At 28.3% G+C, this 27,274-nt stretch overlaps 5 protein-coding genes across 6 annotated transcripts; 4 read left to right on the top strand and 1 right to left on the bottom strand.

Moving 5' to 3' along the window:
• The first annotated feature begins 3 nt into the window (after positions 1-3).
• Positions 4-7,193, top strand: LOC145181643 (tRNA selenocysteine 1-associated protein 1-like). Its single transcript, XM_090099844.1, has 14 exons — positions 4-144; positions 251-348; positions 3,263-3,359; positions 3,463-3,515; positions 3,628-3,694; positions 3,807-3,849; positions 4,041-4,068; positions 4,423-4,539; positions 5,037-5,169; positions 5,307-5,417; positions 5,498-5,540; positions 5,648-5,706; positions 5,812-5,897; positions 6,452-7,193. Exons 1-14 carry the CDS (start codon positions 115-117, stop codon positions 6,459-6,461), a joined length of 975 nt encoding a protein of 324 aa, XP_089955970.1. The 5' UTR covers positions 4-114; the 3' UTR covers positions 6,462-7,193.
• On the top strand, positions 6,837-7,193 carry LOC145181646 (anaphase-promoting complex subunit 11-like). The gene has a single exon (XM_090099847.1). It carries the CDS (start codon positions 6,837-6,839, stop codon positions 7,089-7,091), a length of 255 nt encoding a protein of 84 aa, XP_089955973.1. The 3' UTR covers positions 7,092-7,193.
• A 42-nt stretch (positions 7,194-7,235) lies between these two features.
• On the top strand, positions 7,236-8,873 carry LOC145181645 (uncharacterized). 2 transcript variants are annotated; one of them, XM_080056782.2, is made up of 4 exons: positions 7,236-7,789; positions 7,878-8,094; positions 8,326-8,446; positions 8,652-8,873. In XM_080056782.2, exons 1-4 carry the CDS (start codon positions 7,648-7,650, stop codon positions 8,808-8,810), a joined length of 639 nt encoding a protein of 212 aa, XP_079912908.2. In that variant the 5' UTR covers positions 7,236-7,647; the 3' UTR covers positions 8,811-8,873. The 2 variants fall into 2 exon arrangements, 1 of the variants encoding a protein (XP_079912908.2); XR_016456241.1 differs by having other exon boundaries at positions 7,538-7,789; positions 7,878-8,187.
• Positions 8,874-9,017: 144 nt separating this feature from the next.
• LOC145181644 (calumenin-A-like) lies at positions 9,018-10,280 on the bottom strand. Its single transcript, XM_080056781.2, has 4 exons — positions 10,000-10,280; positions 9,718-9,915; positions 9,428-9,609; positions 9,018-9,340 (listed from the first exon to the last, which is right to left on the bottom strand). The coding sequence occupies exons 1-4, from the start codon at positions 10,207-10,209 to the stop codon at positions 9,025-9,027; spliced, it is 906 nt and encodes a 301-aa protein (XP_079912907.2). The 5' UTR covers positions 10,210-10,280; the 3' UTR covers positions 9,018-9,024.
• A 2,870-nt stretch (positions 10,281-13,150) lies between these two features.
• On the top strand, positions 13,151-27,053 carry LOC145180953 (eukaryotic translation initiation factor 4 gamma 2-like). The gene is made up of 24 exons (XM_090099830.1): positions 13,151-13,379; positions 14,173-14,300; positions 16,762-16,935; positions 17,812-17,914; positions 18,003-18,113; positions 18,538-18,604; positions 19,175-19,264; positions 19,438-19,496; positions 19,701-19,811; positions 19,935-20,045; positions 20,184-20,255; positions 20,410-20,681; positions 20,969-21,216; positions 21,396-21,448; positions 22,046-22,114; positions 22,289-22,393; positions 22,496-22,711; positions 24,432-24,524; positions 24,674-24,775; positions 24,889-24,993; positions 25,222-25,320; positions 26,155-26,413; positions 26,636-26,757; positions 26,831-27,053. The coding sequence occupies exons 7-24, from the start codon at positions 19,240-19,242 to the stop codon at positions 26,906-26,908; spliced, it is 2,199 nt and encodes a 732-aa protein (XP_089955956.1). The 5' UTR covers positions 13,151-13,379; positions 14,173-14,300; positions 16,762-16,935; positions 17,812-17,914; positions 18,003-18,113; positions 18,538-18,604; positions 19,175-19,239; the 3' UTR covers positions 26,909-27,053.
• Positions 27,054-27,274: the final 221 nt, after the last annotated feature.

Here is a 27,274-nt window from a genome sequence, read left to right as displayed (position 1 = left end):
TTTGAAAACAGCTTTAGAAAATGTTTTTTTTAAGTGCTGTTTTTGAAGAATAAAATTTATATGCCTTTTTTAAAATAGTATCTATGAACTAGTTTAACATCAGATTATTCTGCAATGGAGAGTACATCACTATGGATGGGGAGTGTAAGTTTTTCTTTGGTATCTTAAACATATGCTTTTTTTTTTTTTTTCTAAAAATGTCTACAAATTTTTTTATATGTTTTACACTTTTTGTTAAAATTTCTTTTAGCTCTCTGCTGATATGGATGAAGCATTTATTACACGAGCGTTTGCAAATATGGGTTATAAGACATCTGGTGTAAAAGAAATTTTTAATAAAGTTACAGGGTAAACCGTTTATTATCAATGAATTGTTCTTTAACTTTACAGTTATTTAAAGTTTAAGAGATTTGTTGGAAAATTAATGTTTTCTAATTATTATATATTTCAAAAATATTTGATAACACAGGCCTGCAATGGTTTTCCTCTTTAAAATCTGAGTAACGTTTTTTATAGTTTCTGATGTGCTGATTACGAGAAAAATAATTTAAAAAATCCATCACGTCAGGATTTTTTGATATGGAGATTTTGCTTTAAAATGTTTGAGCGCCTACCTTTTGAAATGTCTAAAAGATTATTAATTTACTTCAGCTCAATTTTTATTTCATATAATTAGTGTAAGGGAACATAGAAATTAACGCCAATTAGTAATTTGTTAATGACTACATAATAAGTATTAGTAATTCGCATTAAACATGTCAAAATTGGGTCATTTTGGCTTAATTTAGTAATGAGCTCATTATTACATAATGATTTGGTAATATTAACTAATTGTTGTGAATATTATTAGAAAAGGGTGTAATTAAGATAAACCAAAATATTTTTGTATAAGTACCCGCACTGATTTAGAAATTGAACAGTTGAAGTGCGCATCTTGCAACATAAACTTTAAAATGGCATCGCAAAGTTGTTTAAACTCTCCTAATTGTTTCTGTTATATTTGCGGGAAATTTATGGTGATAAAACAACGAAACAGTATTACAGACTTTGTAAAAAATATTTATAAAAGTTATTTTGGACTCGTTTTAAGTAACCAAGACAAAACTTGGGCACCTCATAAAATTTGTACAACTTGTTTATTAGAACTTCACAAGTGGTCAAAAGGACAGAAAAATAGCTTCAAAATTGTTTCGACTGTGCTATGGAGAGAGCCTAACGACCATGTTAAAGATTGCTACTTTTGTTGTTGTGACATAACTGGATACAATTCAAAAAATAAAAGGGACATAAACTATCCAAACGTGTCATCAGTTACGCCTGCAATATTTGGCGATTCAAAAACGGTGCAGCCCCCGGTTCCAGCTCTACAAATTGAAAATTCTGACTGTGATATAGAGGAAGAGGATGTACACCAATCTGATCCTGAATTTCATGGAGATTCTGACGCTTGTCAGCTCTTTTCACAGTCACATTTAAACGACTTGACAAGAGATTTGAATCTTCCCAAAGATGCAGCGGAACTCCTCAGATCATGATTAAAAGAAAGAAATATGCTGGCACCTGGTACTTCATTTTCATGGTACCGTCACAGAGAAAAAGATTTTCTTCCATTCTTTGCTGAAGATGAAGATTTAGTGTTCTGTAAAGATATTCCAGGCTTGACGAAAATGTACGACATTGAATACGATCCTAACGAGTGGAGATTGTTTATTGACTCCTCAAAAAGAAGTTTGAAAGCAGTTCTTCTGCATAATGGGAATACATATACCTCGTTACCTGTTGCACATTCTGTCCATTTAAAGGAATGTTATGAAAATTTGGAAAAGCTTTTGACTAATATAGCTTATGAGCAACACGGTTGGATGTTGTGTGGAGATTTGAAAATCATAAGCATGGTACTAGGCCAACAAGGTGGTTATACAAAATACCCATGCTTTCTTTGCGAGTGGGATAGCCGGGATAAACAACATCATTGAACCAAAAAGGAATGGACTCCAAGAACTGAACTAACCCCAGGATTCAAAAATGTACTTAAACAGAGTTTGGTTCCCAGAGAAAAAGTTTTACTGCCACCATTGCACATCAAATTGGGTATAATGAAGCAATTTGTGAAGGCTTTAAATAAAGAGGGGGAAGGCTTCAAATATCTGCATTCAGTTTTTCCATCTTTTATCAGAAGCTAAGATAAAAGAAGGAATTTTCGTCGACCCTGATATTAGGAAATTAATGTCGGATGAAAAGTTTGATGAAAAACTTAATGATATCGAGTTGCAAGCATGGCAGTCATTTAAGGAAGTGGTGACAAAATTTTTGGGGAACAATAAAAGCTTCGACTATAAAGAAATAGTGGCCAAAATGATTTCCAATTTGGGTGTAATGGGTTGTAATATGAGCATTAAACTTCATTTCTTAAATTCTCATATTGATTACTTCCCAGAAAATCTAGGAGCCGTTAGCGAAGAACAAGGCGAAAGATTTCACCAAGATTTGAAAGAGCTTGAAGTCCCGTATCAAGGAAGATGGAATACCAACATGATGGCGGACTATTGTTGGTTATTGAAGCACGACAATCCAAACCGGAAATTTAAGCGAAAATCGCACAACCGAAGCTTTCAGGAGAAAAGGACCAGGTTCCACAAATGAAATTTAAATGTTATTATATTTTAGTAGTTTTTTAAGTTAAAAATAATGTTCTGTTTTAAATATATATTTTTTTATGTGAAATCTTCTGTTTTTTTGCTATTTTCTATCTGTGGCTTTTTTGAAAAATCTGGAGGTGATAGAGAAAAACTAAGTACATATTCGTAATCAGCGCACCAAAATACCCTAGAATCAGCTATCAAATTCCAGAGAGGAAGTTATGACTCTCATTTTGCAGGCCTGTGTAATTATAACGTTTTCACAAGTTAACCTTTTTTTTTCTTTTTAAAACCATTCTTTTTGACTAATATTTTCCTGCCATCATTAATTGAATATAAGATATTTTATGTAATACCATGTTGTACTATTATTGTTACATATGCAATATACAGTCTATTATATATGCAATATTGTACAATTATTATTACAAAAGAAAATGAAGCTGCCATGATAAGAATTTAGGAATTCCTTGCAATATAATCAAACATAACATGGTAAAAATGAATAAAGAATATGGAAATAGTATAAAGAATATATCAATAACCAGTAAAAAATAATTTTTTAAGATGATCTTCCTTGAAAAACTTAATTTACAATAATTTTCTGTTTGTGTTCTTTCTAGTGAGAGAGCAACATATTGTTTTGTTGACTTTGGTGATGTTAATACAGCTAGAGAAGTTCTTATTAAATTGAATGGAGAACCAATTCCTGGCATAGAGGTTTATTTTTTTTTTTGCCTAATATATAAATGTTAAAGTATTTAATTGCAAATTATTTTGGAAAGCGAGAAAACTAAATTAGTATAATCTTTCCACTTTTCAGGGTAAAAAGTTCAAACTGAACAGATCAGAATATGGAAGAAGCACAGCTTATGGGTAAACAGTTGAAAATCTGATTTTGTTACACTACTGACTAAATTAGACTTTCACATGAATCATTCAAATCATCATTCAAATCATCAATAAGTTTGTACTTTTATTGTGCTAGTGATGGTATTGAATATTCTTTGTTTGTTGGAGATTTAACTTCAGAGGTTGATGACAATCATTTACTGGTAACTTCTCTATAAAGCTTTTTAAAAACTTAGTTTAAAAGTATTTTGTTTGATTACTCACAACTGTTTCTTGTTAAGTTATTATTCATTTAAAGTGATTTTGTTCTTTTAGGATTTTTTTCGAATTAGGTATCCTTCAGTAAGAGCAGCTAAAGGTATAATACTAGCTTTCATTGCATTTAAAAACAAAATTAAATTTGTGGGAAAAAATTAATTCTCTCTAAAACTAATTAACAAATAAATATTTTAAAACTTTATTTCTAAAAAAAATCTAGTAAAAAATAAAATCTGAGAAATAAGGTTTTGAACAAACTTTATGACTGAGATAACAAAATTTGTTATTTAGTTGTTATAGATGAAAAAGGCAGCCATAAGTAAGTGTTTTTTATTTTGTTTTTTAATACGTGTTATCTTCAACTTTTTTGCTGTAATTTTTTAATTAATCAAAAGTTTGTCTGTTCAGGTTTTTAATTAAAAATTAAAAATAAAAACTTTTATTAATGATGCAAACTTTTTGTCATAAATACAAGTTTAAAATTTTTAAAGTTAAAAAATAAAGTTTAGCTGAGGTAAAGAAAACTTTTTCTGATGAACTCTTTTTTTTAAAGCTTAATGCTGTCATTTTTATTCATTTTTAAGTTATTTTTTGATTTTCAAATTTTATTCATTTGTAATGAATCTAACAATTTTTCTTATTTTTTTATATTTTTGTTATTGCTTATTAAAAGAGGATATGGTTTTGTTCGATTCTTCAATGAAGATGAAATAAATCGAGCTTTAACAGAAATGCAAGGCATGAAAGGGTTGGGTCAAAGACCAATTCGTGTTAACAAAGCTGTAAAAAGGTATTCAAAAAAATTATGCAATGAAAATAATTTTAAACCTCCTTGCAAATGATATTAACAGTAAAAGATATTTGATAGGAATTGAAGGGTGGCCCATGTGATTTTGTAATTCGTAAATGTTTGACAAGAAATATTATTATATTGTTTGGATTACAGGTCCTAGTGATTGAATAATTTAGGAACCTTTTAAAAAGTTTAAGATTTGTTAAATATAATTTGTAAATAAAAACTCATTATGGGGTTGAGTCATTAAAATGGATGGGATTTTTTATCTGAAGACAATCTTGTGACAGGTTAATGTGATGAGGTGGTATCTTGAATAAGGTTAGTTGGGTTATGGGAAAAATTCAGCAAATTTTAATCTTAAGATCCAATGAAAATAAAAATAATGGTGATGATATTTACAGTTGATGGTGGTGGTTACAACTGATGAATTTGATTGATGATGATTACTAATGATGATTGATGTATTTAATACTATTTTTAACATTTTATAGTAAGAATCAATTAAGTGCAATAGCAACTGGAATGACGGATCCCAACACTGTTTTTCCTGGATGGATGCAAATGCAAATGCATTATATGCAACAGATGTATCAATTTATGCAGCAGTGTCAGGAATACGCACAAGTATCTGTGCAATTTTTTTTTGTATTTTTTGTTCTATTATTATTATAATTATTACATTATTAGTTCAAGTTTTTTTATTTGGGTAAAAATATAAAATATTTTATTACAAAGCATTAAATTTTTTTTGTATAATCTAGCAAGCAGCAGATCGAGCTGGATTGAATCAATATGCATCTGTTCGATCACCAAGTGTAGGTTCTACAGCCACAATCCAATCTAATCAGCAGTTAAGCGATCAAGTGAATCAGGTAATTATTTGCCATGCTATGTTAAATTTGGCTTTAGGTAAAACTAGTGTAATTTTCTAATTAGTGTAGTCTTCATTTAGACTTTTAATGATGAAGAAGATGAAGAACAACCTGAATATGTCGGTAAGGTTAAATTCTTCAAATTTACTTTTCAGGGTATGTTTTACAATAATACTTTTAATGACAGTAATGTTATTATTGTGCGTGTTATTCGAGTGAACTTTTTTTAGACCCAAACCCACACATTGATGTAGATGGAATGAATGAAGAATTGATTGATATAGATAATGTAGAAAGTTTGTTTAAATTCAACTTTTAATGATTACTTTTATTAGCAATAATTAACTAGAAATTTAGACATAAGTATTGGTGATTTCCTATAAATTTTTACTAGAAATTGTTCTTTGAATTGGAATCATCACGCTGGGATCCTGATTTTGCACTGTTGTTTGCCCTGAAACAAAACCCTGTCTGTAAAAGGTGTCCGACTTTAAGTTATTATTAACCTTTGATTGGTTTTCTTGAGTAAAGCATTTTTACATGTTTTTTATATATATATAAAAAAAAAAAAAGATGTGGTGTTTACTACTAAGCCTCTGCGTTTTGAAATAATTTTTTTTAACAAGAAATAACAAGACTGTCTTGTTTATTTTTTCCAAATACAAAAAATTCTTGATTGAAATATTCAAGACATTTTCAAAAAACTTTGGAATATTGAAAATGTAAATAAAGTTTTCTTGAAATTAGTCTTGAAATGATTTTTTTTTTCCAAACACTGATGCTTAATTCTTGGTATAAATATGAACATGTCAGACCATAAATTTTTGCTGTTTTAAAGTTACAAAGAGTTCTATTTAATAAACTGCAGATAATTCGATTTATTCTTAAAAAAACTTATATAGAAATTTGTACTTTGTTCATTATTACTTGTTATTAATGGAAAAACCAAACGCCGAAGCTTATTTATTATAGATAGCAGTGTTTGAATAGATTATTCTTATGTGTTATAAAAATAATAAATTTGCTTTGTTTAGTTTAAGGTAGCATGTGACATCAATTTTGAGAACATGGAAATAAACTGAAACATTGGTTGCTATGGTTCGAAAAAGCTATCAGCTCTGAACTTATAACTCCATACATACGGACAAAAGAAAACCATTACTTAAATACAAAAACATATATATATATTATTAACTATTTATGTTGAAGTCGTTTTCGACGTATTTTTTTAATAAGTTTGTTTACTATAAAGTAAAAATGTTTTCATAAATAAAAAGTATTACAATGAAAAAATTAAAATTTTTAGTTGTATTTTGATTTTTACTATTGTATTTGGATTAGTATCCAGTATTTCGTCACTTCTTACGTCACTTTCGTCATTCTTATATTGTTACAGAAATAAAATGTAACTCTGTAACAATGAAAGTCAAAGTAAAGAGTTGGATGGCAGTAGCTGTGTGGCACTGGATGGCAAATGATGAGACTTGTGGCATATGTAGGATGCAATTTGATGGATGTTGCCCCGATTGCAAAATACCTGGAGACGATTGCCCTTTAGTTTGGGGTAAATGTACTCATGTGTTTCATATGCATTGCATTTTAAAGTGGTTAAATTCTCAGCAAATGCAACAACTTTGTCCAATGTGTCGCAGAGAGTGGCAATTTAAAGACTAGAGCTTGATGAAGTATGTGTCGCAGAGAGTGGTAATTTAAAGAATAGAGCTTGATGAAGTATAATGTATTTTGCATGCGCTTTATTATGTTTAATTTTGGCAATTTATCTTGTCTTCTTGTTTTTTATATTTTTAAAAAGAATTTTTTTTTTTTTTTTTTTTTTTTGTACATCAGGTTTTCTGATGATTTTTATCAAAAAATGTTTCTCTACTGTTTTCCTAGTCGAAATCTGACTGGTGCTGTGTTAAAGACAAAAATAGTGTCAAAGTTGACTATTTTTTTTTGTTTTAACATGTTTCTTTTAATACTTTTTTTTACGTTCATAATGCTGGTTCCATTTTAATTATTAAATAGTATAACTATAAAAACGTTCAGTTTATAAAAAAGATTAGCAATAAGGGATTTTTTATTATTATTCAAGCTGATTTTTTATTTCGCTTTTGGTGTCTAAATCAAATCAGAAACAACAATTATTAAAGATGAAAGTTCAATCTGATTGGTCAACGATCAGTTTTTATCGTTTTCTAAACCGTTTAGTTAAAAAACCAAAAACATTATGGGTCGGCCCATTTCAAATCGTAAATCTGAACCCAACACAGAAGACAAAAGAAAAAGTTCATTTTTTCGCGACAAAAAAAAAGACAGACGAAACGTTTATAAAAGTGAATTTCAAAAACAAATTGGCAATTCAAAGACAGGTTGTCGTTTTTTTCACTAAAATTTTAAAAATTGATTTTCTATAGTTCATATCTAGAGGCTTGCAATTTTTTTTAAACTTATTTTCAGGTCAAGGGTTTGCTGCCCTTCAAAAAAAGAAAATTTTACAGAAATTTAATAGAACATTTAAACGAAAAAAAGGGAATAACAAAGTAGCCTCGCCTATCACAACCAACCCTTTAAAAGAAACAGTAGACAACTCACTTCACCAAGATATGTTAACTGACTGTGGGGCAAACGAAACTATTGTAGCAGGAAACATCACATCTCACAGCCGTCTATCTCTGTTAGTACTTCCACCTGTTGTTTTTTATTTTTAATGCGAAGTGGTATAATCTTGTCAAGTTGTTGCTTTGTCAAACTCGTCAGTGTTTGTAAGGCGAGTTCACTTCTCATGTTTATGTATTTCGTTTAATTATTATTTTTTAATAGTTTATTTTCGACAGCGTGACTGAAAAAATGTAAATAAGAAAAGAAAAAACATTTAGAAGTAAAATTTTGCAAAAATATTACTTAGTGACGTAGAGAACCCCACATTTGGCTCTAACAAACGCAAACGTAAATCCCACGTAACTAATTCTCGAAGAATAGAAATTGACTATGAAAAGATTCATGAAGAAAGACAAAAGAAATCTGAAGTAAGTGCCTTAACTTAAGCAGTGATGTACTGGGTATAAGGTTTTCAAATAAATATCAGTGCGTTTAATAACTTTAACTAAAAAATGTCCGTTGCACTAATAAAATTATTTACTTATTCCCCCCCCTCCCCCTCCTCCTCCTCCTCCCTGTTAAGTTTTTTCTTGTTTCTCATTTCGCCACGTGTAATTGTTTTTTTGCTCTTAGGAGATACGTGCAAATATTGCAAAACACGAACGTCTAGTTGCAAAAAGTCTTGAAAAGCGAAAGAAACTCGCCAAAAGATTAAGTAAACGAACCGCTCGAGGACAACCTGTTATGGCTACAAGAATGGAGCTTTTGTATGAAAAGATTTCAAAAAACTGAAACATTTTATATATAGTATTGTATTGTGTTTTTTTTATTTAAAAGATTAAAGTCACCTTTTAAGCTCGATTATTTTTCTTCTTTAAATAACGCTGATAAGAGTATTTCATTTAAAAACCAATATTGCGTTCGTCATTTAGATATCATAATCAGTCCAGCATCAAACATTTTCCTTCTTGAAGTGTTATACCTAGAAAGATACCTTAAAAGTATTCTATAACTCAAATCTTAGCGCTTTTCCATGGTCTGTTGCAGTGCTACCAACAAAAAGATTGTAATGATCCAAGATTTCCTCATAACTGAGTTTATTATCGTTGTTATCATCTGCACCTTTTATAAGATGATCGGCTTCTTCTTTTGTTTCGCTTTTTTTTGGCAAAACCCAAATACGCATTTCATTTCTGTCTAGCTTTCCACTTCCATCTAAATCTAAGGTTTTGGCAAAGTGTTTACGATCTTCGATTACCCAGTCCGGTGGGTTGGCTCGATCATCCACATATTGTCCGAGAAACTCATTGAGATCAACTAATCTAAATTTTTATAAACTTTATAGAATGACGCTTTAAAAAGTAAGGAGTAACTTTATTTCTAAATATTTAGATATTTCCTAATTTTACCTATCATTATTTGTATCCATTTCATCGATAATTTCGTCAATTGCAATTTCTTGTAAACTTGGTTGTCTGCTTTCTTCAGGATGACGAAACATCATGTATTCTTCGCGGCTCAGTCGACCGTCCGAGTCTTCATCTGCAACATCAAATTTGTGCTTTGCTTTATTAATTTTTATTTTCAGCTTCTAAACCGTGGTGCTTATAAATTTATAAAGTTGTTTAAAAAATGATATATGCAAATTTTATAATCTAAAACTTCATGTTTTAATAATTACAAATTAGTTTAAAGATACCTTATCAATAGAGGCTTCGTCGTCCCATTTCCCATAATGAGCGTATTTGTATTCTTCCCATGAAATTTGCATATCTTTGTTGTCGTCATCTCGTTGAATGATCATGTCGATTGATTCCCGCATAAAGGATTTTCTTTGATACTCGATCCATTCGTACAACTCCGTAGTTGAAACATATCCATCGTGGTCTTTATCTACCTAAACAATTTGTTTACTGTATCAAACTAATCGCTTTAAATTTATATGCATTTTTATCCAATCAAATTTCTTTGCTTTAACTACCTCATTTAACATTAGTTTAAGCCGCATTTTGGCTTCGCTTGGCTCCAAAGAATCAAAATCGTGTCCGTGGGATTTTCCTAGAAATGCATCATGGTCATAGTTTGTATTGTGCCCTCCTTGTTGAAAGTGCTCAGTGTCGGATATTCCATGCTTATGGTCTTCATGACCATAGACGAAGAAGAATAACAACAAAGTACAAAAAAAGTACATTTTAAAATCTTGTCATCGACGTTTGCTTTTAAAAAGGACTTTCTTTTGCAAATGCTACGTGTTTTTTTTTTTTTTTTTTTTAAAAAAAAAGAAAAAACTACAAGTGATCATCTGTTTAAACAAATAACAAAAGAAGTCAAAAGTAGAAAATTCAAACAAGAACTAACAGAAAAAATTCAAACAAGAACTAACAGAAAAAATTCAAACAAGAACTAACAGAACAAATTTAAAATCAATAAACAGTCACTGGATAAGCTGAAACAGCATTTAACTATAGTTTGAGGTTTAGTACTTCGTTGTTAATAATTTCAATTGCTACCTTTACTAAAGTGAAATAGTTTTAAACAGGCGAATTAAATGAGCTAGTACTCATGGTTTGTCATGTATGTAAACCTTTAAAATAAAACTCTAAAAATAGAACTCAAAACTTGAAAGTTTTAGAGTTGTTTTAAAAATATATTTTTTATTTGCCCCTTTTCTTGGCTTAATTTTACAACGCAATATTTAAGGTGACGTTCAACTTAATTTTTAATTTTTATATCGCCAACAATAATGTAGTACTAAACATATTTATTTACAACAGTATCTGAGGTTTTTTATAAAATTATAACAATGCAAAAAGTTTTTTAACACCTGGTTTTTCCTATTGCTAGTTGTTTATACTGGATTTTTTTAAAGATACTGTAAGATGTTTATTAACATGCCTTGTATGATGTATGTTAAGATGATGTATGTTAATCTTACAAAAGATAAAATCCAGATAGAGGAAAACTTTACACTGACGTAATGCTTGCTGCTGTTAATTGAGATTTAATTGGTGAAGTACGTTGAATAGTTGAAGCTGGATTATGTAACCCCATGTGTCACTCGAGAGTAAAGGGATTGGCAAAAATTCCAGCTGTTCTGAACATCGAATTCAAAAGCAATTTGTTTTTGCCGGAAGAAGAAAAGGTTTTCGGGGATTACATACTTGGAATAAAAAATTTAGCCGATAAAATGAAACATGCAATGGCTCTTGGGAAACGAATGAAACATGCAATGGCTCTATATTGGGAGACGAATTAGTGTGCTGGATCTTATTGGTTTATGAAAAGAAACTACTGTAAAAACTACTTGATGTAATGCGTTGTTTCAAATATCGAACCATTTTACGCAATATGAATCCTCTTTTAAAAAAAAATTTCATATTGATGACGAAACTGACTGTACCATGGTACAGAAGCCGGGAGTTGTTGTTGCTGAGAAAAAAAGTAAATTAAAGAGCAATTAAAGTAAATAACTGTAATGTGCCGTGAGTGCAACCGGAATTTCTTTGTCGAGCATCAGTTATTCCCAGCTGCTTGTTTCTATTTAGAGCGGCGTCAAAACATTTGCGGTGCCTTCCAGGTTTCTTATCTCCATTCAATCAAGATGGTTTTACTGGCTTAGATTTATACCATCAATAATGACTGACCGCTTAAAACCAGGTTCAGTTATAAATGTCTAAAATTTGGCAAACATTTCAGCGATGTCCATAGAATTAACAATAATTGTGATCAGTAAAATAGTTAATTGTGCTACAGGTTACAATTATTGTTTATTTTCAAAAAACCAGTCCAGTACTAAAATTACAGGTTTATATTATTTCTGCGTTCAATGAATTTTGTCTTAAATTCTTTGAATGCAGAAATAATATAAATTCTTTGTTTACTTTATGTCTGACCAGTGAAAATGGTAAGCTCATAAACTAAATTTTTATTTCAGTTAAATTTTTGTCGCTCGTTTGAATAAAAAAAATTTAAAAAAGTAAATCCAATAACTTTTCAGCAATGTATTCAATTATACATAAATACTCAAAACAGAAGGTTTTCTATTCGGAGCTGTTTATATGCGAAACATGTAAAGTTTTCATTCTCGAAATCTTGAAAAAAAAACTTTCTTTCAAAACGAAGCTATACAAAGGCTTTTGGTTTTTATAGCTCACCTGGTTCATGCTAAATTTCTGAACAGGATATCTTACCATCAAGTAATCTTACAGCACCAAAGTGTAATTCACTTTGAGATCTGTATTTCTTGTATATTTAAAGATTTTAATGAATTCTATTTGATCCTAAATGAATTAATTTTGTTCTTCTTTTATGTTTAGGAATTCTGTTAAATCTTTTTCTATCTTTGAGAGCTTTTTTATTTTCTTCCTATATATTTAAGCATTCCAATGAATCATTACATCTCAAGGGATTGTCTCGGCGAGTCCTACTTGACCTGTAAAATATTATCAGTATTTCTTCTATAAATTTAAGAACTGTACGTGCTTAAATTTATAGTAGACTAAACGTAATTGGTGCATCAAATGAAACAAAAGTTTCTTTTTAGCCATGAGATGGCTTTGAATCATTCGCAATATCCAATATCTTATTTAACCATATGGATATGCAAAAAAAAAAAAAAAAAAAGGGACACATATCACAGTCTTTTTAAAAAAGGTTCATTCAACACTTGCATGCAAAGTTTAGAACTGGTTACCTCTGATCTGGTTCGACATTAAAGAAAAATTAACACAATAAAAACGAACACGATTAAAGTTAAGTAGATAAATGGGGCTGTTGAAAGGAAATTGAAAAACATTTTTAACAAAGATAAAAGAAGTAATTAAAATATTAATAATATCAACAATTAATTTTTAACTACGTTCCGGCACGACTGAACTATTCCACCATTCCGTGTCTATACTTCATTCTAGCTTTTAATGTACCCAAGGTTCAAAAAATAATGAAGCTATGCGGCATTTTGCGGCATTTAACTTAAAACGTAATCTGACTGAACATTAAATCTGGCAAAATGTCGAATAATGCAGCGCCAAAACATCCAAAAAAAGGTTAAGTGTATGCCATTATATACTGTAAAATACCGCAAGGCACTACTGTAATATATTTGGAATAAATGAATGAGAGAAAAAAAAATCACAGTGTGTTAAGGGTTTTAAATTGTCTAGTATTATTAGTAGAGGTCGTCGAAAAAAAAAAACAATATAACTTGGTGACACAATCTCTGGTTTTATAGTTATTAAAGCGCCCTGTATAGGCTTCGGAGAGGAACAATAACTTTAAAAAAAAAGCTTTCAACTTGGCGATTTAATCAAAGGATTCTTCTATTTATACGTGACAGATTATATAAGTCATATTATCAAACAGGTACGCATTTTCTAAGAACATGTTAGTTTTATTAACTGATTATATACAATAAGACAGCTTTGTAAATATACAAAGTTTTTATAGCTATCTATCATGATTTCTTGTGTTTTATGATAAAAAGCTACTTTCAGACTTAAGTCAATAAATTAATATACATAAGCTATCCGTTAGTTTTACATATCTTACTACATTTAGAGCTGTTGCTTACATGTACTTAGTCCAACATAATGCCAAATCAAATAAAAGATAAAAAAAAAAAAAAAGCAAAAGACTTCTGAGCTGTTATACTTCATTTAAAGTATTAACACAGCGAATATACAACACACATTTGACTGTAAATTTTGCAAAAGCTTCTAAATTATGCATTGTAAATAGCAGGTTCTAAATAAACTAAATTATGCATTGTAAATAGTAGGTTCTAAATAAACATGTGATACAGAGGTGCCAGTTTTTTAATGTTTAGTAAATTCTTAACTCTAATTGTAAAGAGCTACAAATAGAATTAAAAGCAAAATAAATTTTTATTTAAAAAAAAAAAAAAATTGATTAGGGCTTGTGGATTGCAACTCTTCATGTTTTTTGTTACAATTTACTGTTAATTTTTAGTCAAATCTATTTGAAGTCAATAGAGTTAAAATTCTATCTCAGATTTAATAACCTTTAGCTGAGGTTTTACTGAGTAAGTAAAAAAATAAAAGTAAATAAAAGACTAAGTATATTAAATAAATTGTTTTTTATGTATATTTATGGTTTGTATGATAAATGTAATGGTTTAAAAGTGATCTTATTTTAGACACAGTTTAACTAATTCGCTAAGCTGGACCGATCTAGTTCAGTATCTCTGCAATCTTATTCAAGGGAGATTTCTCCACGACAGTATGAAGTGACACCTATATATCAAAACGGATTTGTTAAAAAAGGGTATGTTGTTGTTCTCTTGTTCTATTGGGTCACAAAAGGCACAAAATAAAACTTTGGTAACTAATGATATTATGGAATTTTTCAGTAAAAATGCTTCATTTTTACAATACAGATATAATTTAATGATTTCACTATAAAAATAATCTTTAAATGTTCTTTACAAGCAAAATTTGTTACTCGTTTATGCTAATAGGTAGTCAATTAAATATATGATGTATTATGCTAATAGATAGTCTATTAAATATATGATGTATTATGATGTATTTAAGTTTAGGTGATATGATTAATGCTATCTATTATTTTACTTACACTATGTTTGAGTTATTTTAATTTTCATAAGAGTTTGATTAATGCATTAATTCTGTGTCTGTTAAAATTTTAAATAGTAACTGGTTAGATATTTACAATTTAGCTACACAACCAGCTCAAATACTGGTGCATTTTCTGACACCATATTTTTAACTGAGGTTCTCCATATTCTAATTGATTTTCTGCAATGTGAACCAGTGAAGTGACAGTTTCATAGTCATTTTTTTTTGTTTTTTTTTTGTTTTTTGTTTTGTTTTGTAAAGCTTGCATTTTTGAAATATAAAAAAGAGAAATTAAATTTTTTAACAAAATATAAACTATCAATAAAATTATTAATTTGAATATCAATGGTATTAATCAAAGAAAAGTCTGTATATGCCTACTTTATAACTGATGTCTTGGTCATCTTAGTACTCAGAAAAATCTCTTTTAAACAATCTCTCAAAGAGTGAACAGTTGGACAGATAAAAAAATGATTTGTCATACACACTATATTATCAACAGAATACTACCAAAAGCTTCCATAAATCCTTGTAAGTTTCTTTTGTGGGTAAAGCACAAACAATTAATTTAGCATTTTGGTGAATTTTTTAATACTAGGCATTATTCTACTGTACTCATGATTTTTATAAAACTAATGAACTAACTATATAATTGCTTCTTTTAATATTTTTTCCACTTTTTTTCTGGAACTCCATGTAACCCTTGTTCTTTAAACACATCTTTTTATTAAATCATTTTGTTTTATTATAGCAAAAACTTTACATTTATAAGTACTAATGTAAGCAGTTGGATAGTTTTAGTTAGGCTACTAGATTGTATTTTGTTTTTTGTAAGCTGGATAAATGTGTCAAAATTATTTGTTGTATTTCTTTCTGTAACTTTTTAGCTCTATACATCTTTTCAAATTTTAGTTCTCAAACATGGTTCTTAAGTGCTATTGTCAATTGCAGTAATCTCAGTTATTCCTGCTTTTCAATTTTTATATGAAGTTATATAGCATTTGCCATATTTACCACGGGAACAATCTTCAAAATATGTTGTGAAAGTATTTTAAACAAAGCAGCTGAATCTTATGTATTTTATTTAGTTAAAAACCACATTTTGTGTCATATTTTTTGTGTCACCTTACAATTTAAACTCGATTGTGTTTTAAAACCAGGCAAATAGGCTGTGTAGAAAAAATATATAAACTTAGCTGAAACTGTACTTTTGTTTATTTACAGACTTTAATTAGTTTAATGCATCGTGTTTTTTAATTACAAGCTCAAAGCATATAAATCATCACAAAAACTGTTAGGAAATTTTTTACAGTTAGACTTAAGCAAAGAAGAACAACAAGGCAAGAAAAAAAAGACCAGTATTGAAGTTGTCACTTACCACCACTGCCAATCTAATTTCTTTAGTTTTAGCATATGTTTTAATACTAAAACACAGAGATATAAGATTTTAAAAATGAATTTCTTACATTTTCATTCTTTCTCACATTCAAAATGTAAAAAAAAATGGTGGATAATATGACTTTTTAAGTTATCATTCAGGAAGAGGTTTTTTAAAAAAGTTTCTGAAATTTATTTTTTTTAAGTTGCAATATAAATCCACTTTAAACTGTATATCAGGTTGTACTTAAAATTTGTATAACTCAAAACGAATTTGAATTGGTTGCCTAAATTTTTCTGGGAAAATAATTTCATTGAGTTCTTAAACTGTACCAATTTTTAACAAAATCAATGAACTATGATTTTAAAAGTTTTTAAAGTTTGCTGAGTTTTTATGGAATTAACTCGATAATAAAATATACTGAGAGGTACAATGCCAATAGTTTATCTATCCTTAAACTGTGGACTGGCCTGATAAGTAAGCAATAAGCAAGTTTATAGCTAACTTCTCCTATAAGGATGCTCACATATTGTGCCTACTTCAGTGTTGATTTTTTTTTTTTCTTTTTTAATTTTCATTAGGAATACATATTAAATTTTTATGGATGATTCTGTTTGTTCTGAAATAGAGTTATCCCTTTATGCTAAAGAATCATTTAAATCATGTATACAAAAATCTCTTTTGTATGCTTAGACTATATCAAAGGGTTATAAATATTCATAGATTAATGCAAAAATTAATCATTTACATTTTTTATGTATTTCTTTTTTAGGTTTAGGCAGTCTTTATTAAATTCACAACATGAAAATCTGCTAGATGATAGTCAAAAATATTATGCTCCTATTTCTTCTGTAAATAAAACAAGCAGTTCTAAAAAATGGGTATCCCAGCAATTTCTGCATGATGTTACTGATCAAAATGAACTTATTTTCCGTAGAGTTAGAGGGTATGTATCTTCCTTTCTTTAGTACCAGTTTTTAAAAAAAAAAAATTTCTGTGGGAAATTTTAATTTATTCTGCTTTTTTAAAGTAGTTGATTTCATTTGCAGATTGATTGCAGAAGCTATGCAAGTATAAATTATTTTGTGGACTTTTTTTATATAACAGTGTTAAATTAAACTGCTTTAAATATGTTTTGGGAGTTACCCATTGTGTTTGGACATTTGTAGCTGTAAACATTAAAATACTGGTTTGCAAATGTGATTTCCAACATCAACATTAGACTAACAGATCAACAGTTTCTAACAACACTAACAAATCACTAGACAAACAGATCACTAGACAAACAGATCACTAGACAAACAGATCACTAGACAAACAGATCACTAGACAAACAGATCACTAGACAAACAGATCACTAGACAAACAGATCACTAGACAAACAGATCACTAGACAAACAGATCACTAGACAAACAGATCACTAGACAAACAGATCACTAGACAAACAGATCACTAGACAAACAGATCACTAGACAAACAGATCACTATACAAACAGATCACTAGACAAACAGATCGCTAGACAAACAGATCACTAGACTAACAAATCACTAGACAAACAAATCGCTAGATTCTTTTCATGCAACCTGTTTGACCTTAACGATAAATTACAGAAATTACTTAATCAATTAGTTTTAACCAAATCAAATGATATTCCCTTACATAATTTCTAGTAATAATAAAATATTGTTGCAATGATATTCACCTTACTTTTACCTTCACAGACACTTTTAAAAATAGAAGTGTTTAAAAAGACTTTCCAAGAAAAAAAAGTCTTCATAAAGCAACACTGTATAAATTTAAAATTTAAAATTTTGTTTCAGAATATTAAACAAGTTAACCCCTGAAAAGTTTGATAAATTAAGTCACGATTTGGTGCATATCGGAATCACTAATAAAACTGTTCTTAATGGTATTATTATTTTAGTAAGTATATTTTAAATCATCTTTATTATTTAATAAACAGTTATTAATTTTTTTTGTTTTTATGTGTTTTTTTTTGTTTTTTTTTTAGATATTTGAAAAGGCTATAGATGAACAAAATTATTCAAGCCTTTATGCAAGACTTTGTCAAAAAATCAATAATGAATTACCAAATTTTGATGATCCACCTACAAAAATCAATGTATGTGTTTTTTTAATTAGAAGCTAATTATCTATTGAAGTGTGTTGTGTGCTCTTACTTTGGTACAAAATCAAGTTTTTTTTACATGCAAATTAACAAACAAATGTTCAATACTCCAGAGATTTTCTTTTCGTATAATTGTAATGGCGGTGTCATTAGAAATAAAAACAAACTCTGTGAATTTTTGTGAACATCCATCCTGGCAATTGTTACCAACCTGATACTGTTGCGTACTCAATAGTAACAGTCTGATACTCATTTTGGTATTTGATTTTAGTAACTAGAGTTTGATTTGACCATTTATTTAGTGATCATTGTGAGATTTTTTTGTGGATAAAAATTGATCTAAGCTTGTAAGAATTTACCTGTTAATCAAAACAAATAAAGTAAATGGTTAAAGGAATTGTAATTTTTTTTTACTTAGACTTTCTTACGTCTGCTTCTTAATCGATGTCAAGAAGAGTTTGAAACTAGGTCTAAAGCCTCTTCCGGTATGTGAATCACCAAAGCTTCATTGAAAGGTTTTTAGATGTAGTATAACAAAAGAATTTTCTATATTTTCCTCTTGACTCTCTGATTATGTTATCTTGTTTCCAAGGTAATAGTTCATTGCGCCTTTGCCTGTATATACAATGTTTTTTTTGTAAAAGCTTCTGGAAAATTCCTATGGTGTTTTGGATTATCAATAAAAAAAATAACTAGCGAATGTAAAAATTTTCAATTTTGTTAAAAAGTAAACATAGGATAAACATACAAGTTCAGAAATCATAAACTATACAAGTTCAGAAATTCAAGTTTAAAAAAAAACTTATACACAAGTTATTTCATACTCGTAATGTTTTTCATACTCGTAATGTTTTTCTCAAAGTATTATTGTTATTAATGGAATTTAAATAGTATTTGTATAGTAAAATCTTAAGTTCCGTTTTAATATTTTATACTCTCCTGCTAAAATGTATAAAGGTGCTTTCATTAAAATCAAATTGTTTCTTAACTTTTTTGGCAATTTTTAAATTTTTAGTTTGCAAGTGACCTTTTGAAGGTGTTTATCTTTATTTAAGCATTTGATAAGCATGAGCAACTCACAGCTGATGAACAGCATGAAAAGACCAAGGCTAAAAGAAAGATGCTGGGGAATATTAAATTCATTGGTAATTTTAGATCATTATTTGATAAATTGAAGTATTTCATGCTTCAAAATATATAATTTCAAACACAATATTGAACCCTAGTTTTAGTTGTTAGTAGTTTTAAGTGTTTTTCAAAACAAGTATAACTACCAACAGAAATATTATAAATGATCTTCAAATATTTTTATTATCAGGAGAACTTGGTAAGTTGGAGTTGGTACAAGAAGCCATCTTACACAAATGCATTCAGCAGGTCAGTATATTTATATGCATAAGTTTTATTATGTAAAAATAGCTTTAGATTTGTTACTGTTTATTTTTTTTGTGTATTTTAATTGTGTATATATATATATATATATATATATATATATATATATATATATATATATATATATATATATATATATATATATATATATATATATATATATATAAAAGTGCTTCTACATTTTCTTAGTGTCTTGCAAAGAAAAAGAAGACATCATTGGTGGATATGGTGGAGGACATTGAATGTTTGTGTCAAATAATGAGCACTATTGGACAGAGATTAGATACAGTTAAGGCACAAGTAGGAGTCTTATTTCTTCATTTTCCTATTTCTGACAGCACTTGAATTTTCATTTTAAATGATCTCTATTAAGAAAAAAAAAATTTATTTTACTTTGAATTAAATTTGAATTTTTTTTTAAAGAATATAATGAATCAATACTTTGAGAGAATTTTCATGCTGTCCCAGTCTGATGAACTGCCTTCTCGAATTCGATTTATGTTAAAGGATGTAATCGAATTAAGAAATCGTCAAGTACGTTTTAGGTTTAGGATTAAATTAAAACTTTTTTTAAATTTATTTAATGAAATCATTTTGTGACTTACTCTCAATCTATTTGTATTTGCTCATTATTTTCATCGTACTTCTAAATTTCCATCACACAAATTTTAGTGGCAGCCTAGGCGCCCTGAGAGGGATGGAGTTCCTCGATCAGTATCACAGATGCGATATGAAGTTATGGGAGTATGTTTTGATTTATTATTCTTTTATTTGTCTTAAACCATGACCATCTTTAGGTGGATTTTCACAAGTGTATATTTATCTGGAGGTATTTGATTTTTACATGATATTACTTTTTATTTTCTAGAGTTTCAGTTTTTGTTTTTTATTTTTTTAGTCAGTAGTGCCTCAATACCCCTATTATCCTTCTGGAGCACATGGACATGGAATGATTTCACAACCATTTTTCAGTAAGGATGGTGAAGCCATGCCTTGGATGAACGATCCAATTTTTATCGGAGGTATGTCAGCTTTGCAACTAAATCCAATTCATCAGCAAGAGTTCACAGATGACAACAAGGATATTTTTGGGAAACCAGTGTACAAAGTTCCAGTTATCAAAAACAAAGAATCTCCTAAAGATGTAAAAGCTGATCTTTTTGAGCCACAGTAATGTGTTTTTTGTTTGTTTTGATTTTGACAATTTTAAGTTCATTTCTGTTGTTAATTCTTGCGCAATTATAAAAATAGATGATCTGAACTATTGTATATTTTGTTATTCTTATTATCTTAAAATTCTTGTTTTTCTTAGTTATTTTTTGTAAAAAGGCTTTTAGAAGAAGGTTTAGTTTTAGAATTCAATATCTGTTGATTAAGTATGTAAAAGAATTTTTATTGCACAGGAATTTTTAAATAAATTATTTACATCTAATATGATCTTTTTTTATCCTATGTAGTTACATGAAGTCTAAGAAGTTGACTACAACTAACCCTTTAGTATCCAGTCCTCCACAGCAAGAGCAACTCAAAACGAAAATGATTGCTGGTAAAGAGGAAAAGCAGCATAATCAAAACAACATTATCAATCGAAGTAATCCTTGGAATGTTGATCCATTTGTACCACACTACAACAAACCTTCAATATTTCCTCTTAAAGATGATGTTACCAATTCCAAGCCTGTTGTAGTGCAGAATACTTCACCTAGTAATTTTTCTTTATAAAATTTGAGATAAATGATAGATATTTTTGCTCTTTGATTTTTGTTTCTGTAAACAAATGTCATTTTTAACCAATTGGATTTTAAAGCATTATCCAATAAATGTTATTTTGAATTTTCTTTTTGTTTACTGCAATAATAATTTTTCTTATTGCTTTTACTGTAGATCTTCCTAGAGCACCTGCAAACAAAACTGCTCCCAAAAAAGTTGTTGGCGAGGTTAGTTATTATTTTCAAAAATGATTTTCATAAGAAATAATTTAAAACAGGTTATCGTATGAGTTGAGTGAGTCATAATATGATTATAAAATTTTTTTCTTCTTTTTAAGATTAAATTTGGTTTGAGATTTTAAAAACATTTTAAAATTTTTTTCTTCGTTCAATTTTGTTTTAGGTATTTCTTATTGCTGCCTCATTTTAAATAAAATTTGTTGTTACAAGTAAGATAGAAGTTCTTAACAAACAATTTTTTTGAAAATATTTTTGCCAAAAAAACATTTCATTCCCAAAGCTGCATGTTTTGTGTGGCTTTGAGTGAGAAAGTTATGTAATTTGTTAACAACTAAACTAGGAACAAACCATTAACTTATATTTATTACAAGGTATTTATTTTGATGGTTTTGCTTATGACAAATCATTTTATATAAAACAGTTTTAACAAAACTGAAAAGGTAGTTGGTTAAGTAGTTTGCTCTCTATACTCTTGCCTAAAATTATTGCATTTGTGAAATATAAAAGTATATAATAGTTTCCATCATTTCATACACATATCTTTAATGCAGAGATTTTATTTTTCATTTGCTTTTTATTTCATAGATAAGTTTACGACCTTCTTCTTCTCTTACAAAAAAGGATGAGAAAATAAAAGTTCCATTGGAGACTGAGGTATTTAAATGGATTGCAATAGATTTTGTGCTTTGTGCTAATATTTAAAAAAATGTATTGGGATGTTTTTATTTTGAATATTTATTTTGAACATTTGCATTGAAATGCTTTATGATTATTCTTATAAATAGAGGTAATTTATGTGAGTGTAAAAAGCTGTTTCTCTCTTTTAAGGAACTTCCTGCAAAGAGATCACAGTTTACTAATTTGACTATTAATGATAAAACCAACAAGATGAAAAAGACTGCTCTTACCAAAGCTGATGTTGATGCTAAAGTGGTGTGTTGATGTTTTCATTTTCCTTTAGCTCTGATTTTTTGTGCGTTTCACTGAATGCATGGTTTCTAAGTTCAGATTTTTAATTCTTGTTTTTTTTTAAAGTTGTTAATGATGGAGGCATACAACACCAACAAAAACATGGTGCTGCTTTGCAATGATGTTCAATCTTTAGCCACCAATGTGAAATATCTCAAAATGGTTGTGAAGCAATTGTTGTATTTCCCTTATGTACACGAAGAGTTTGGTTGGCAGATTGTTTGTGATATACTATTAGAGTGTCAACACAAATCTATTATTTCTGTTGACACTCTCAATAATGTAAGTATCTTTTAAATGTTGTTAATTACATTATCATATTGTTTATATTATTAAAGTTCAAAATAAATATTTAAGAATTGTTAGTTTTGCATATGTTGCAAAATTGTAAAGAAGTTTTAATATGAGAGCTTAAAAATTTTCAATGGTAACTGAAAGACTTTATTATAACAAAAACAGGTTAATAATCTGATTTTTACTCAATCATATTTGGTCAGAAAATTGACAAAAATGTTGATTGAATAAAAATTGCTGTTTAAGTGAGTGCTTTATAGTAACTCTTCTAACATGTTTTTCTAACAGGTTTTTTGTTTTCTTTTATGAATAATCCTTACTTTTGTTATGCTTTTGTTCATAAAACAAGAGTCAAACTGGGTTTTCCTTCTTGAATCTCCTATATAGTTCTTTAGATTTCTTAGTGTAGGAGTTTCTTATTCCTAGATATTAACTACATAAAATAACAAATGATAAGTTTGATCATATAATAAGTTTAATTATTTTTTACTGTTCTAATAAAATGTTAAAGTATAAAATTTTTAAGATTAATGGTTGATGAAAGCTCCATTTGGAGCTTATAACCAAATTGTTAAAAGAAGTCTGCTATGCATCAATTTACTCGTTTGATTGTACAACATACTGTATTTGATTATGATAAATTATATGTCAATCAATTTAAAAAACAACTGTTGGACGAATTTTCACTTCATTCAGACCCAAACTAAAGAAAAGTCCAAAAAAGAGATTTCATCAAATAAACATAAATCTTTAAAGACAACAATTTGAATGCTAAAAAAAAACTTGTTTTTTTTTTGAGAAAAACATTCCACTTTTAAATTCTAGCATGTGAAGGATCTAGATAATGTTCAAAATAAGATAATTGTTTAAATCTACACTTGTTGAATTTTAGTTAATACTTAAATGTAAAAAGTATAATGGCAAATCCTCTGAAGTTTTTCGTGTTATTTGATAACAACATAGGTGAAAAGAAAGTTTAAAAATAGAATCTCATTTACAGGCTTCAAAATATATCATGGATGAGTGCATAATGCTACAGGCAGAGCTTCATTATCTCAAAATCTTTAAAAACGTTTATTCATAGTTTTATTTCACTTATGCGTCCTTGTTGTTTCTTCAGTTTTTATTGATCTTGTTGCTATCTAAAATTGCAGTAGCATTTTTTCAAAAATATTTGTGCTGAAATTTTTTTTTTCCTATTTCTCCAAAATCTGCTTACCCCCTCAGACCCCGTGTGCAGAATTATGCACATAATGTTTTGTTTTTTAATATTTTTATTTTAATTAATTTTCTGTCGCCTTCTCTGTGTGCATGAACCAAATATTTGTCAATATTTCAAAATCATTAAATTAATTCCATCTATGAGTGAGATTTACCAATAATTGGTCAAAAAATAATTTTATCATCCTTTAACAATAATTCAGGTCTGAAGGGGTTAATACTTAATAAAACTCAATAAAATTAAAAGTTTTTAAATAATTCTAGAATTTACAGAAAAGCCTCTTAGAATCTCTCAGAATTTTTTAGCAACCACCCTGATTACTAAAATAGTTTTAGCAAAATTTATAGAGATCTTTAATTTTATTATTATTGTTTTTTTATTATTATTATTTTATTTAATTTTATTATTATTATTATTTTATTATTATTATTATTTTATTATTATTTTGTGACAGGTGACTCTTGATAAATAAAATCCCTCTTTCAGTTGTTTTTTCAAATGTTTGATGACTCAAAGCTAATGGAAACAGTTACAGGAAAGGAATATGTGGCCAACCTTTCAGCTTTTTTCATAATCAATGTAGGTATCACTTTTATACAATATAAGTTGTTTTTTTTGTTTTGTTTTGCTTTTTTGTTGTTTTTTTTTTTGTTTCGTTTTTTTTTTTTTTTAGTTTTTTTTTTTTTTTTGTAGTTTTGGAAACGTTGTAATAAGATGTTAACTTTTAGGATTTATTGAAGATTAAAAAATACCTGGAGCATTTTCATGATGGGAGACATTTTCCTATGCCACTATTGTGTTTATCCCATGTCTATAAAATAAAAGGAAAAGTAAATGTTATAAGAAAATTTTTTTTTTCTGTGTTTTTTGTGCAAGATATAAAACCATTGTGATTTGTTCTTAAAGTTTATTTGCCTGACAAAACCCTTTTTCTCACTTTAAGGAGTGGGCAGAGAGTTTAATCAGAAGTTCTGGAGTCGATTTAAAGACAGTTTTTCCTAAAGAAGAAAGGAGTGATGATTATATAATGAAAATTGCTCGTGAAAAGGTTTTCTTTATACTCTTGTGTGACTAATCTTGCTCTTTTCAGAGAAACAAATTTCAAATATTAGTATTAAGAACTTTTAATTGAACCCTAAGTGTAAATTTGTATTGGTTTTTTATTTTAATAAAATTTTAAGATTTTAATATTTTAGTTTACACTTTTTTGTAAATAAAGTTTTTGTCTTAAATTTTCAATTGGTTAAATTTTAAAATCACTTTTTTCTTGTTCAAGGAATTAACATTCTTATTTCCACATTTATGCCGTAAAGAAGAATTGTTGAAACTGATGTTAGAAAATCAGCCAGAAGAGTCTATAGATGCTTGGATAAAGGTTTGTAAAATGTTTCAATTTGATTTGTTAGAAATACCTAAATTATGTCTTTTAAGTAGCTTTGCAAATTTTCTCATTTTAAATATTATCTGTTTGAAAAATATATTTAGTTGCATAGTAGAAAATATCAACAGAGTATCACTACATTTTTTTCTATGTTAGTTAGATTTATGAATTTATGCTTTTAAGAATAATTATAGACAAACAAATAAAATTTTAATATTATTATCAATAAATATGGCAGTAAAAACGTATAGGCTAAAAAAATTAAAAAACTCAATATAAAAATGTATGTATAAAAATGTATAAGCTGAAAAAAGTTACTGGTATTGATTTATTGTTATCTGTTGAGTCTATTAAAAATAGTTGATTACAACAATTTTGCGTTTCTTTTGTCGGTACTGTCGTTATAAAGTTGAACGTTTTACATTTACATAGAAATTTGCAACCATTTTTTTACATTTACATAGAAAGTTGCAGCCATTATGATGTTTTGTTTACTTTATTTATGTGGAAGTTTATTGTTTTACAATTCTGTACAGCGCGCCATAAACGAAATTAGTTCAACTGTTTTTTCTTTTTTGATTGCCCAATATGAGTTTTTATTTTAAACTATTTATACCATTCTTAGTTTTTGACATAGAATTTTCCTCATCTATACCAAATTTAAATAATAAAAATGGAATTGCCCTAGTGTATGTATGTATGTATGTATGTATGTATGTATGTATGTATGTATGTATGTATGTATGTATGTATGTATGTATGTATGTATGTATGTTGTATGTATGTATGTATATTTAAAGTGTAGATTTTGTAATTACTTTGTTGCAGATGAATCTTGAAGGTCAAGTTGAAAGAAAACAGCTTATTCATGTGATAGTGAACTGTGCAATTACCATGGCAACCTTAGATACCTTATCTAAAGTTGAAGTTAGTCTTAAGCCCGAAAAAGAATTTATAGAAAAGGAGCGAGATGAGATTTTGAAGATGAAAAACATACTTAAAGCGTATTTGAATACAGATACGAGTTCACAACTGGAAGCTTTATATGCTGTGCAGATATTCTGCTACGAAAAAGAATTCCCAAAGGGTCTGATTTATTTTATTGCAATAGCAAAAATCTTTTTTACGTTTTGCATGTTTTAATAGAGTATTAAGAAGTATAACATTTATGTAGAATTTCACTATTGAAGGAGGTTAGTTGGAGGGAAGGGTAGGTTGGTACATTTAACAATGTTATGGTTTACAATGGTGCAACTTTCATTTTTTTATTGACAATTTTATTTATTCTGTTTTTTACTTTTCTCATCAGATATGTTGATTCGTTTGTTTATAATATTTTACAACGAGGAACTGGTGGAGGAAGAAACATTCTTAAAGTGGAAAGAAGATATTAATGATGTGTATCCAGGAAAAGGAAAATCTCTCTTTCAAGTAAATTTTCATTTTTTCATTTTTTTCTCTTTTCTTCTTTTTTAAAAATCTTAAAACTGTGAAAATGTTTCAGGTAAACAACTGGTTACAGTGGCTTGAGACGGCAGACGAAGAAGAAGACGAAGTGAAAACCGACGAGGAAGTTAAGTAGTGTGCTCAGCTGAGATCAGCTATCCACAGTTACTGTTGAAATATATCAATACATTATTTGTCGTATTGTTTCAAAAGCTTAATTAAAATTTGTAATTATTGTCATAAATAAATGCAGGCTTATCTGTGAAATATTTAAATTAAAATTTGTCTATTTCTATTGAGAGTTTGTTTGCATTCTCGCCAAATACCACAACAAAAAAACGATTAATCTGCTTTATAAATAAAAGTTGTTACAAAAAGCAACAATCAACACATGCAATTTTTGATAGAAGCAAAGATGATAATTTCAAAATTGGAAAAAAAATGCATAAATTTAGTTTAAATATTTAATTTTGAAAAATTTTAACATCGTTTAAATGCTGTT

Source organism: Hydra viridissima, unplaced genomic scaffold (genome assembly GCF_058129835.1).
Source record: "Hydra viridissima isolate aposymbiotic clone 2 unplaced genomic scaffold, HvirCarnegie_v1 scaffold_10, whole genome shotgun sequence".
Taxonomy (NCBI): Eukaryota; Metazoa; Cnidaria; class Hydrozoa; order Anthoathecata; family Hydridae; genus Hydra; species Hydra viridissima.
The sequence above is the reverse complement of the archived record's forward strand: the minus strand, read 5'-3'. Positions and strand labels throughout refer to the sequence as shown.

What these genes read in the sequence shown, in the direction of transcription:
- LOC145181645 (XM_080056782.2), top strand. Translation starts at nt 7,648, where the DNA reads ATGGGTCGGCCCATTTCAAATCGTAAATCTGAACCCAACACAGAAGAC. An exon ending in TCTCACAGCCGTCTATCTCT is followed by an intron (nt 8,095 to 8,325) that starts GTTAGTACTTCC and finishes AATATTACTTAG; the next exon opens with TGACGTAGAGAACCCCACAT. An exon ending in AAAGACAAAAGAAATCTGAA is followed by an intron (nt 8,447 to 8,651) that starts GTAAGTGCCTTA and finishes TTTTGCTCTTAG; the next exon opens with GAGATACGTGCAAATATTGC.
- LOC145181644 (XM_080056781.2), bottom strand. Translation starts at nt 10,209, where the DNA reads ATGTACTTTTTTTGTACTTTGTTGTTATTCTTCTTCGTCTATGGTCAT. An exon ending in TTAAACTAATGTTAAATGAG is followed by an intron (nt 9,916 to 9,999) that starts GTAGTTAAAGCA and finishes CAAATTGTTTAG; the next exon opens with GTAGATAAAGACCACGATGG. An exon ending in ATGGATACAAATAATGATAG is followed by an intron (nt 9,341 to 9,427) that starts GTAAAATTAGGA and finishes ATAAAAATTTAG; the next exon opens with ATTAGTTGATCTCAATGAGT.
- LOC145181646 (XM_090099847.1), top strand. Translation starts at nt 6,837, where the DNA reads ATGAAAGTCAAAGTAAAGAGTTGGATGGCAGTAGCTGTGTGGCACTGG.
- LOC145181643 (XM_090099844.1), top strand. Translation starts at nt 115, where the DNA reads ATGGAGAGTACATCACTATGGATGGGGAGT. An exon ending in CATCACTATGGATGGGGAGT is followed by an intron (nt 145 to 250) that starts GTAAGTTTTTCT and finishes AATTTCTTTTAG; the next exon opens with CTCTCTGCTGATATGGATGA. An exon ending in TTCAGTAAGAGCAGCTAAAG is followed by an intron (nt 3,850 to 4,040) that starts GTATAATACTAG and finishes TTTGTTATTTAG; the next exon opens with TTGTTATAGATGAAAAAGGC.
- LOC145180953 (XM_090099830.1), top strand. Translation starts at nt 19,240, where the DNA reads ATGCTGGGGAATATTAAATTCATTG. An exon ending in TACACAAATGCATTCAGCAG is followed by an intron (nt 19,497 to 19,700) that starts GTCAGTATATTT and finishes ACATTTTCTTAG; the next exon opens with TGTCTTGCAAAGAAAAAGAA. An exon ending in GCTGATCTTTTTGAGCCACA is followed by an intron (nt 20,682 to 20,968) that starts GTAATGTGTTTT and finishes TATCCTATGTAG; the next exon opens with TTACATGAAGTCTAAGAAGT.